General features: G+C 37.1%; 1 protein-coding gene across 1 annotated transcript in view; it reads right to left on the bottom strand.

The window, feature by feature from the left end:
• The window catches only part of pxdc1b (PX domain containing 1b), a 57,593-nt gene extending 44,991 nt beyond the window's left edge, over nt 1-12,602 (bottom strand). Inside the window, exon 1 of the mRNA XM_042751619.1 lies at nt 11,722-12,602. Within this exon, the coding sequence (XP_042607553.1) occupies nt 11,722-11,971 (250 nt within the window). The 5' untranslated portion in view covers nt 11,972-12,602. The remainder of the gene's footprint in view (nt 1-11,721) is intronic.
• Between the last annotated feature and the right edge of the window lie 473 nt (nt 12,603-13,075).

Here is a 13,075-nt window from a genome sequence, read left to right as displayed (position 1 = left end):
CCCGTTAAGCCCAGGGTAGGTTCCAGATCCCCTATTAAGCCCAGGGAGGGCTCCAGATCCCCGTTACGCCCAGGGAGGGCTCCTGATCCCTCGTTAAGCCCAGGGAGGGCTCCAGGCCCTGAGTACAGCCCCGTAAATTTCCCCAAGTATTTTTTTTGGGGGTGGGGGTAGTAAGGCTCCAGCCATAGAGGCCGAGGCGGGGGCTGGGACCATGGCCTTGGAGGCTCCAGCCGTAGTGGCGGGGGCTGGGGCCGCGGCCTCAGAGGCTGCTCTGCCATGGCCTCCCGAGTCCCCAGATCCGCCATGGTGCCCCTAATGGGTACCGCTCTGTCCTGTTGAATGCTATGTGGCGTTAGGTCACGCCCATTGGAGGGGGCGTTATGTCAGACTCTGTACCGTGTTTTGTGTGTGTTTTTGCTCCTCACGTTGAATGATTTGATTCCAGGTGTTCCTGTTTATTTCTATTGATCCCAGGTGTGTCTTGTCATCCCCTCATCCTGTCATGCCTTTGAATAGTGTTCCCCGTCTAAAATTCCTTTGTCCGGTATTGTTGATGTCTACTCCTCGTGCTACGTGTGATTCCCTGTGATGTGAATAATTTCCTTTTTGAATTACTCCTGGTCTCCTCGTTCCACGCTCTGTCTTCCCTCACAGTAGTAGCAATCGTGACAATATGCAATGTTAGAAATAATATTAGCAGCAAGAAGTCAAATTGTTGCTAATATAGCAGCGGCAGCAGAAAGTACTTTAGTTGCTTGATTTCAGTGATAATGCATGGGGAAAGTTACTCTTTAAAGTGAAATAGGCATTTTATTTCTTTGCTTATTTAACAGGGCTTACATTAAAAAATACGAACTCTTCAAAGCAAAATGGGCATTATTTGATTGTGTTTGCTTGTTAATAAAGATGCTTACAGCAATTCTAGGTACTTTTGTGCTAGTTTCATGAATTTAAATAGCAGCAGCATGCATAGCAAAATTCAGACGCAATGTTAGAAATATTACCAGCAGTCTGCATGGCAATCCAGTTATTATTGTTGCTGATATAACAACAGCAGCAAAAAGTACTTAGTTGCATGAAATTTTAGTGATAACCTGTTTTTTATACACTCTATGCTATGGTGATAATGCATGGAGGGTAAGTAACTCTTTAAAGTGAAATAGGCATTTTATTACTTTTCCTTATTTAACAGGGCTCACAGTAGATTTTGTGAACACTTCAAAGTGAATAGGCATTATTTGATTGTGTTTGCTATTTAATAAAGAGGCTAATAGCAATTGTAAGTACTTTTCGTGCAGCTGTAGCAGCAGTATGCATAGCTATTTAGATCAAAAGTTTAGTGAATTTTAATAGCAACAGCATGCATAGCAAATTCAGATGCAATGTTAGAAATATTAGCAGCAGTCTGCACAGCAATCCAATTATCATTGTTGCTAATATAGCAGCAGCAGCAGAAAGTACATTTAGTTGCATGAAATTTCATTGATAACGCTCGGATGGTAGTGAACTTTTTAGGTGAAATAGGCATTTTATTACTTTGCTATTCAATTCAACAGGGTTTATAGAACTCTTCAAAGTGAAATAAGCATTAATTGGTTGTGTTTGTTTATTTAATAAAGGGGCAATAGCAATTCTAAGTACTTTTATGCAGCAGTATGCATAGCTATTCAGATGCAAGGTTAGAAATAATATTAGCAGCAGCTTGCATAGCAAGTCATATTGTTGCTAATATAGCAGTAGCAGCAGATAGCTCTTTAGTTGCATTAAAATTTTAATGTTAATTCATGAAGGGTAAATTAACTCTTTAAAGTGCAGTAGGCATTTATAACTTTGCTTATTCAACAGGGTTTACAGCAGATTTCGTGCATCAACAGTAGACTATGCTTAGCCAATTCTGATTAAATATTACAACCCCAACAGCTTACATGATAAATTCCTACTACAACATTGTGAATATAATTAACAGCAACAGCATGTACTTCAACTCAGTATTAAAATGTTTGTGAATATTATCAATAGCAGCAGTATCAGAAGTTTTGTTGCATTGGCCGTATCGCACTACATACATTGCGGACAGCTTTACCTATCGCAACGGGTCTATTGACTTTGTCATGTTGTGCCGCTCGCGTCTGGTGTAGACACTGTGTTAGAGTAAAATAGGCATTCTCCTAACTACTTATATGCCTAATTAATCTAAACAACACAATCTCATTCTCATTATCAAAAACCAGCAGCTTGCATAGGCATTCAGTCATCAAGATTTTTCTCAGCAGCAGCATTTCTATATTGCAAATTTTAATTTGGACACAATTAATATAAAAGACAACTGCATTTAAATAAAGTCACTGTAGTGTCTTGATCAAGACCATCTTGAGCCACGCATTTAGCAATGATGTGTTCATACAATGCAAACGTTGTTCTTAATATGCAATATAAATATTTTAAATTATCAAAATAAATGAGCAGCTGCTTTTTAGGCAGAATTAGTCCTGGGCATATGGCACCACAACTACAGGGTGTACAGTGATTTATTCTTTTGCCAAATATTTTGTTAGCTTCTTAACAAGTTAAAGGTAAGTATCTCCATTGCAATAACATTGATGAACATTAATGGAGGGGGACAAAAAAAAAGAAAAAAAGACTACTCTTGAATGACACATTTTGCTCAGGCCGCCCTGAATCAGGTGGTTGCTGGGGGTTACTTCATCTGTCAGCCTACAGTGTGATTCCTGTTTGTTAATGACACACACTGTGCGCATTTCTACCTAGGTAAGTTTGAGCTATCGGCCCAGACACACATAGTTATTTAGGTCATTAGTTAAATAAACCTAAGGGGACAGCACCCAGGTTCACATTGTTAAGCCACTAGTTAATTTATCAACACATTTAACTCGGGTCACTTGTTAAAGCTATCTGGTCAACCGATCAGGTACACACAGCAATAGCTCACTAGCACTAAGCCATTCTGCAAAGCCGGCCCAGGCTCAGCAGCAGCAAACACACTGTCTCACGGCTCTCCGGGGCAGCAGCAGTACATGTCTTGGCAATAGATCTGCCTGTTCTTGGGGGTTATATATTTTATATTTCTTCTGCCTTATAGGGATGATTTTAAGGATATTATTGTATAGCAGCAGCATACATATTTAGTTGTTTTGTTTTCTTCTTCCAGCTTTGTTGGGGGGATATTTTATATGCTATTTGTGCAGTAGTAGTATGTCTTGCATACTCACGGCACCGTATCACCATATGCATTGGCAGTAGCAAGTACCTTTACTTGCTTGCAACAGCAGCAATGATCTACAACTACAGCAATAACCAACAGCAGCAACAATTCAGCAGCAGCAGCATAGCATATCTATTCCGCCAAGACCAAATACATTAACATTGTCATATCCATCACCATGCTAAAATCTTCTGAGTTGTCATGATTGAAATATATAGTTCAGTCATGAAACTCTAGATGGCGCAGGATGACGGGTTGTTAATGTAACTGGATGATATTCAGAGAGTAAAATGACTTTATGCTGCATATGCAGCAAATGAACTTACTGCCTTGCATTTATATGGCTGGCTAACATTCACTTGAGATTCCTGCAGCACACTTTCAGAGTTTCTCTGAAACCCTCCATCTTCCCCAGCTCCACCTGTATATATCTGCTACGGGTTATTTTATATGCTATTTGTGCAGCAGCACTATGTCTTAAATACTCACGGCACTGTATCACCATATGCATTGGCAGTAGCAAGTTTCTGTACAGTCGTGGCCAAAAGTTTTGAGAATTACATAAATATTAGTTTTCAAAAAGTTTGCTGCTAAACTGCTTTTAGATCTTTGTTTCAGTTGTTTCTGTGATGTACTGAAATATAATTACAAGCACTTCATACGTTTCAAAGGCTTTTATCGACATAACATGACATTTATGCAAAGAGTCAGTATTTGCAGTGTTGGCCCTTCTTTTTCAGGACCTCTGCAATTCGACTGGGCATGCTCTCAGTCAACTTCTGGGCCAAATCCTGACTGATAGCAACCCATTTTTTTTTTACAATAACTTCTTGGAGTTTGTCAGAATTAGTGGGTTTTTGTTTGTCCACCCGCCTCTTGAGGATTGACCACAAGTTCTCAATGGGATTAAGATCTGGGGAGTTTCCAGGCCATGGACCCAAAATTTCAACATTCTGGTCCCCGAGCCACTTAGTTATCACTTTTGCCTTATGGCACGGTGCTCCATCGTGCTGGAAAATGCATTGTTCTTCACCAAACTGTTGTTGGGTTGTTGGAAAAAGTTGCTGTTGGAGGGTGTTTTGGTACCATTCTTTATTCATGGCTGTGTTTTTGGGCAGAATTGTGAGTGAGCCCAATCCCTTGGATGAGAAGCAACCCCACACATGAATGGTGTCAGGATGCTTTACTGTTGGCATGACACAGGACTGATGGTAGCGCTCACCTTTTCTTCTCCGGGCAAGCCTTTTTCCAGATGCCTCAAACAATCGGAAAGGGGCTTCATCGGAGAATATGACTTTGCCCCAGTCCTCAGCAGTCCATTCACTATACTTTCTGCAGAAGATCAATCTGTCCCTGATGTTTTTTTTGGAGAGAAGTGGCTTCTTTGCTGCCCTTCTTGACACCAGGCCATCTTCCAAAAGTCTTCGCCTCACTGTGCGTGCAGATGCGCTCACACCTGCCTGCTGCCATTCCTGAGCAAGCTCTGCACTGGTGGCACTCCGATCCCGCAGCTGAATCCTCTTTAGGAGACGATCCAGGCGCTTGCTGGACTTTCTTGGATGCCCTGAAGCCTTCTTTACAAGAATTGAACCTCTTTCCTTGAAGTTCTTGATGAACCTATAAATTGTTGATTTATGTGCAATCTTAGTAGCCACAATATCCTTGCCTGTGAAGCCATTTTTTGCAACGCAATGATGGCTGCACACGTTTCTTTGCAGGTCACCATGGTTAACAATGGAAGAACAATGATTTCAAGCATCAGCCTCCTTTTAACATGTCAAGTCTGCCATTCTAACCCAATCATCCTAACATAATCACCTCAAAACCCCTAAAAGAAAACAAACTAAACTGAGTTAACCCTCTGGAGTCGATTAACGCGTATACGCGTTTTGGGGTATTTTCTCCTGATAACCCAGAAAAGAACTTAAATTACACTTTCAGTTTGATCGTACAGATAAGAGCAATACATCAATCGAATCTGTAAAGGGTCTACTTTTTTTGTATACAGACATAATAACAACAAAACTTTGTGAACTTATAAAATAAAGATAACAAACAAGGAGTGCTGTCTGCAGCCTTTGTCTGCGCTGATCTTCAGTTACAAATGCGTCATTAAAATGAACTGTAACTCAGTGAATACTCAACACCGAGACATGAGAGAGATATCTATAGAAAGCCTGACATGTCTACTTTTAAACTAAACAAGTGCTGCTGAAAACAAATATTCTGTGATAAAGTAATCCATATGAAAACAACGCGATGTCCGTTTTTCACGTCTCCCTTCATTATCTTTTAATGCGACCACGCCCCCGCGCCGAGCGCGCTTTTGAGATTCAAATGTTTCACTGAAGCGCGCGGCTTTTGAATACGCCCACAGAACAGAAAACAACGCAGCGAGATTGTTCTTCAAGTTTTTTTTATTTTACTGTTTGCTTCGCGATGAGAGGAATAAGACATAATTCACCCCAAAAAGATGTGATGTGGTTGAGGATTTGAGATTTGGATTTCCTCAGAAAAAAGAATGAAGCACTTTATTCAGCAGAGATCATAAACATGAGTAAGTCTATTTTTATTTATTTATATACTTGTACTAGTTTTCACATAACGTGTAAACATTTTACTAGTTAGACTTTTTCCAAAGACTTTTTCCAAACTATAATTCCTGACTAAATGTATAATCAAGTGAAATATTATGAAGTTTCAATAACAATATACACTACTATACCATTCAAAAGCTTGATGTAAATAATATAAATGTAACAATAAATGTAACTGTAACAAATGTAACAATCATTGCTGTTCTTTCAATTTATCCCCCCTAAAAAACCTAAAAAAAATATTCTCAGCTCTTTTCAACATTAATAATAATAATAATAATAATAATAATAATAATAATAATGATAATAATAATAACAATAAATGTTTTTTTGTAGAAAATAAGATTGTTAAAAGGATTTCTGAAGGATTGTGTGACTGGAGTAATGATGCAAAAAATTCAGTTTGAAAGTCAGCTTTGATTGATCCTAATAAACTGTTTAACTGCACTCACAAGTGAATATTAAATTATGTTATGGGATAATTAAATATATTCTAAATAAACTACAAACATAAAATTATATACATTTATTTTGTCCTCACATTCTTTCTTGTAACTCATCCCTCTCAGTGACACAGCTGACTGAATGGCTCATTATGCAACTCATTATGCAGGCCTTTGTCTTCTCAGGTGTGAATTCATGATAGTTGACGCCTACTCGCATATGACTTTTACCAACAAAAAGTGTCTTAGAAAATTTAAATCAATATATTGTTTTCTGTAAGTGAGTAAACAAGATGATTTTCACATCATTTAGAAAAAAAAAATTCTAGGCTACAAGCTCCAGTTCTCAAAATTCCTGGGAACCAATTTTCTGTATGTGTTTTATTGCCTTATTAAAGTGATTTAACATTTTTAGTTTTTCACTAACCACGCATAACATTTTTTTTCTCAAAAAACACAATCATGTACATACATGCTGCTCACATATTATTATAGCCCAGTTTGTGCTGATTACAGTGAGATTAGACTTTAGCCATTTAGATATTTATAAGAAACTGAAAAAAGCACAAATGTCAGGGCATGACAAAACTTCTCCAGGCCCCAAAAATACCCTTAGACTCCAGAGGGTTAACAAGATGATTACTGAAATGATCTCAGCAGGTCCTTTAATGACAGCAATGAAATGCAGTGGAAAGGTTTTTTGGGATTAAGTTAATTTTCATGGCAAAGAAGGACTATGCAGTTCATCTGATCACTCTTGATAACATTCTGGAGTATATGCAAATTGCTATTATAAAAACTTAAGCAGCAACTTTTCCAATTTCCAATATTTATGTAATTCTCAAAACTTTTGGCCACGACTGTACTTGCTTGCAATAATAATAAACTACAGCAATAAGCAACAGCAGCAGCGTACCAGATCTATTCCGCCAAGACCAAATACATTTACAATAGCTGGGTTTCCATCACCCTGCTTTTATGCGCATTCTGAAATGTTGTTATATGGTCATTCGGAAATGCCCGAGCAAAGTCTGTCATCAGAGTATTTCTGTATAATTGCCTCCCAGAACTGCTAAACGACTGCATTCCCAAACAGCAGCATCCACCTCCGAAAGCAATAACCACATTCACTGTGTTTCGTCTGCTTGTTCTAAGGTGCAAGTAACTTATTATTTAGGAAAATTATTATATTCAGTAGCTTCTCCTACTTTTCTTAGGGATGTATAGTGCCAGCTTATCAGGAAGTGACTATTTTGTTCTCTTTGACTCATTGGATGGAAACAGTGCTCGCAAATGTTTTGTGTGATATTCCAATTTTGCGTGTAAGTTAAATTCGCAACTTTGGATGGAAACCCGGCTACTGTCATATCCATCACCACGCTAAAATCTTCTGAGAGTTGTCATGATTGAACTGTTTTTCCCAAATACTTAAGTTATGGTAGCTGAAAGGTATTTAAAGTGAAACAGATTTATTGTTGTAGACTAATAGTGTGGGCCTTGTGTGGGCATAGTGAGGGCTTCCTGGAGGCTAATTGAGGGCTGCCTTTCTAATTCAGACTGTGAAAGAGTCCACAAAAGTCCACGCTGATGTAATGACTATTCATTACTATTGTCTCATGCTGATGACATCACCTCTCAGGGCAGTATAGTTTTAGGTCATTAAATCATCTTTGGACCATTTTAACTTTAGCAGCCACAGCTGAGTTATGCTATCTTTAAAAATTTAATTTCTATCATTATCATACATTCAAAAGAAAATATCTTACACACAACAAGGATTTGAATTGCTGTCAGATAAAACCTATGTGAAATAATTCCTCCAATTTATGCGTATCACAGTTGCACAAAATATTTCCTTTAAAACATAAAAAGTAAATCTTTAAAAAAGAAAAAAAAAAAAAAAAAAGAAAAAAAAAAGAAAACGATCAAAAATCACTGGCCTTTAAATGTTTCTGTGGACAGAAAATACAAAGACTTGTAGAAGTGTTTTTGATAACACACAGTAGCATGTGTCAGACAGACGCAAAAGTACATTCACACTGCAGCAAATAATCTATATTAAGGAAAAAATTAGATGATTAATGGGGAACTATGTAGGATTTTCAGTTACTGTTTGTAAACAATATTCAAACCTCAAACCGTGTCCCTCCTCAACACATTCAGAAGTGTATACCCCTGCCCCAGACATGATATCAGTTGCCAGAACACACACAGCCCAACCTGCAGCAAGTCAAAAGCGGACTATTTGTGGGAAGATAAGCGATGAGGTGTTTTGCAAGTATTGTTTTATATATTGCATTCATTATGCATAAATGTTTTTTGTTGTTGTTGTTGTTGTTGTAGTTGTTTTTTGTTTTTTTTGGTTGGATACTTACACTAATAATTTGATGACTGACTGTAATTTGCGAGTGAGCTGTCTTCAGTCTAGCTCGCCAATAAACAACAATTGTGTCATCATAAAAATGTAATAATAATGCATAGCAATCTGCCAAGTTACAGATAGAAGTTAGTAAGGCAATAGTAACATTAGTAAATTGTTTTAGTGTCAAGATATTACAAATTAGTGGAGCTTCCCGAGCTTCAGACACAGACAACACACACATATTTTTTGTGAAAATCCTAAAAAATAGTGTGCCTTTAAGTGGAAGATACCACTCCTTCCCAAAGAAGATACGAGCTAAATGTGACTTAATCCAACTATGCTGTTTGTCCTAACAGATATCCATGCTCTTCCGGTGATCTTCCTGTCAGGATTTGCTGTGGAAGTTTCTGTTTCCTGTGGGCTAAAGATTTAAGCCTATATGGGGTAAAAACTAGGGTCTTTTTGAGTTTTAAAAGACACTTTCAAGTTGTCTACCTCCAAAAAGTTAACATTCTGCTAACATTTTGTCGGCATTTACTTTGAAAAGTTTCTATATATATAACAAAAGACTAGCCAGTCTTAACAGACACCACACAGATGGGGGAAATGGGAAACCACTTTGATACCTGGTTTTTCACTGAGTTTATTGATTTTCTCCCCTAATCAGCATTCATATTTCAAACTGTCCCTCAGACACATTATAACACATTCAGATTAACATTAGCTACTAAGTATATAGTAATGTTGAAAACAAGCATGATGTGGCTAAACATGCAGTTCACTCAAGCAGATGTACTGAACTGATAAGAACAAAACTGTTTCACAAGTCTGATGTTGAAAAAGCCCAAAAATAAGAGCAAACATATCTAGTCATGTTTGTTTATTTAACTGTAAAGCATTAACACTTCATCTCAGGGCCTGCACAATTATGACAAAAATCATATTTGTCAATTGTTCCCTTGAAATTTTAATTACAATTATTAATTATGATTATCACAATTTACATTGAATTATGTTTATACCATTGTTTGAAGCAACTACATGCCATATTTGTATATAAAAATAAACAAGATGAAAACACTCAAACTGAAAAGCTTTTATTTCTTTTCTATAGTATTAAGCCTCAAATGTCAACTTTACATTGAATTTGTTTCTTCTTTAAATAATAATATTAAAAAAAAGTTCAAATATGCATGGTAGTATATAAAATGAAACTACAGAAAAACCTTTAAGATAACCTGTAGAAAGAAAAAAACACTCAGAATAACATAAGTGGACTTTAAATGATTAATTGCCGCTTTGAAAGATTATGTAATTGTGGCATCCGTAATTGTAGTCGCAATTAGAAATTTGATTAATTGTGCAGCCCTACATTATCTACATATTCATACTGGGAATGTTGCAGTGAGTTATCCAGCCATTGATCTACATGTTATGCAATGTCCCTGTAATTCACAAATACAAGTGTGGGTGTGTACATTTGTACTAGGTATTTCATACATTATGAAGACCAAATTCCTCATGAGGAAACAAGCTTATAAATCATATAGAATTAAGAGTTTTTTGAAAATCTAAAATAGCAGAAAGTTTCCTGTGAGGGGTAGTTTTAGAGGTAGGGTTAGGATAAAGGGATAGAAAATATAGTTTGTTCGAAACCATTACGTCTTTGGAGAGTCCCCATAAAACATAAAACTGTTTGTTTGTGTGTGTGTGTGTGTGTGTGTGTGTGTGTGTGTGTGTGTGTGTGTGTGTGTGTGTGTGGTCACTGATGCCATGGGGGGCTAAATTTAGGAGGCACCACTTACAACACAGACTCAGCCTCAGTAATGACATAAGTCAGAGAAGCGTTATATTGCAAATAATACTTGTTGCTAAGCTTTTTAACTCGAAAACAAGCAGTGGGAAAGCGCCAAAGAGGCAAAATAGTTATCGATTCAATGCTATTTCTGCATAAATGTAATTAAATGTATGCAAATTTAACCTTTTGAATAGCACAGGATTGGGAAATGAAGAGAAGGTACAATAAACAGACTTTTGTTCAACACTGATACAAACATTAAAACCTGAGTACTGTCAGATTCGAATTCTAGATCCAATAACATCTGGACCATAAGTAAGGTAAAATAATAATAATAATAATAATAATAATAATAATAATAACAGTGAAAGATGGGCAAAAAGGGTCATATTCTGGAAGTGTGTAATTTTCTAATTTTCTTCTTGTCTTGTTTCTGGAGTGCCGGTGATATTGTTTTCAAAGGTTGTGAATGCTTATTTCCCTAGTAGAGTGATAAAGGTCAGGAAATGCAGCCGCTATACATGGCACATATGGTTTCTGAAACTGACTGAAATGGGGGTCTTTGGGGGTAAATTAAATCTAATTTAATCAACAGTTTAATCTCAATATGTTGTATGACCTGTCCTGGCATGTGAAATCTAAAAAAAAGACTGCTCTATATTCAGAAAGCTCTAGTCACTGACTCATCTGTTTCAAAAGGCAAAAAAACCACATGATATGTCTGGTTTGTGTGTCACTTTATCTAGTACAGTGTGAATTATTAAGCAGAATACTTGAACCTTGTTCCCAAACCAAGAAACACATTTGCTTCCGGTGGGTACTTTCAGTGGAAAACATCTGGATTTTTTAAGTAGAATATAGTACAGTAGACATAACTGGTTTTATGATTAAATATTTTTATAGGAATATTTCAATAAACCTTACTACATTACATCAACAAAAGTCATTTTCATTTAGCTAAAATATCTCCTTGAGATAATAACCGCATATTTTCATGTGTAGGGAAGAGTTGTACTCCAGTGTAATCGAGCAGAGATGTTTATTGCGCTATTCAGTCGCAGATGAGGCGAATAGTTCTGTAGAAATGTTGTGATTTGCAAAAGCATTTTTCTCTTTAAAATGTAGCAAGCAAAAGTAAAAAAAAAAATAAAAATTAATTAAATTGAGTAAAACGAAAAACTGTACTTAAGTACAGTAATGATTTGTAGAATAGAATAGAATAGAATAGAATAGAATAGAATAGAATAGAATAGAATAGAATAGATGATTCGAGTAGAATTTAGTAACACTTGGCCTACCTTCTATCAGTGGGGACTTTAATAAATCTCGCCTGTCTTCAGGGAAACACTCCATGAGTCTTTTTAAAAGTCTCCCCAAATCTGAGGAGCTTCTGTGCAAGTAGAGTATATTTCTGTCCGACCATTCAGTCCTTATTTCAAAGAACTCCTCTTCCTCTCCTCTAATGATGAGCCCGCGGATCCCGTTAACCCAACAATCCTTCACGAACATGTTCACCAGGGATGTGCCCTCAAAAATCGCCGATGCCATCTTCAGTACCCTCACGCCAGCATTCTGTAATGGGTGGATTTATCCTTCTGCTCAACTTCAACAGCATTTAAGTCAGTCAAACTGACTCATGGTCTAGTTTGAGGGGAAACCCACACATGTAGCTATAGGATAATATACGAGTTGGCCTTGTTTAAAGGAAACTGACGGTTTCGATTCGTTTGCGTCTTCAAACGTGGCAAACGGATATGCAAGAATAGCACATCTCTAAAAACAACTACACAAATATGAAGTATCTAGTTAAGATATTATCCTCAATTCCTTCGTTTTTCTTTAACTGGATGCGCGGATCTCAAAACGTCGGACGTTTTATAAAATTACGCCCCATCCGTCAAAAAGTTAGTTTAGGCGTTTTCTTAAATGTTTTACAGTTTAATATAACGGACTGTGACAGTTCGCTCACGCATCGGTAACTTGACCCTCTTTACTCCCATTAGATAGGCTATTGTTAATCACAGATAAACTCCAAAGTCGATCATCTGACCAGAGCGAATAACAGACGCCGAAAACTGGCCGAGAGTTTAGTTACTGGCATAAAAAGAAAGCGTTTCCTTCTGTTGACAGAAGTTGAGTCTTCACCCCTCCTTCCCTCTCATTCTCTTTCCCCAACAGCACTATGCGAGGAATTTACGTGTTGTGTGTGAGAGAGAGAGACAGAGACCGAGAGCGCGCGCGCGCGCGAGAGAGAACTCCCAATGAACGTCATTCTATGAGCATGTGGTCTTTATTTGAGGAATTTTGTCATTTTACATGCGTGGTCGGTACTACGACGGCGTTTTAGTGCCACGTTAAAAATAAAAAAATAAAAATCTAAAATAACGAGATTAAAGTCGTTTTGAGAATATAAAGTCACAATTATGAGAATTAAATCGTAGCAAATAAAGTTATAATATTTAAGAGTATATTGTGTAGGCTATGCATTGACCGGATTGGGAGCACCAGGAGTTGTCAGGACTCCGGAATTGATTTGAATATGTGTGGGATTTAAATTATTAGCAGAAATTATACTATGCAGCTGGGACAGTATGCTTAAAAATTATATCACTCTCCAATTGCACTCATTATTTATAATGCGCCAGCCACTCA

The sequence above is a fragment of the Cyprinus carpio genome, chromosome B24, assembly GCF_018340385.1.
Source record: "Cyprinus carpio isolate SPL01 chromosome B24, ASM1834038v1, whole genome shotgun sequence".
Classification (NCBI taxonomy): Eukaryota; Metazoa; Chordata; class Actinopteri; order Cypriniformes; family Cyprinidae; genus Cyprinus; species Cyprinus carpio.
This window is presented reverse-complemented; position numbering and strand designations above follow the sequence as displayed.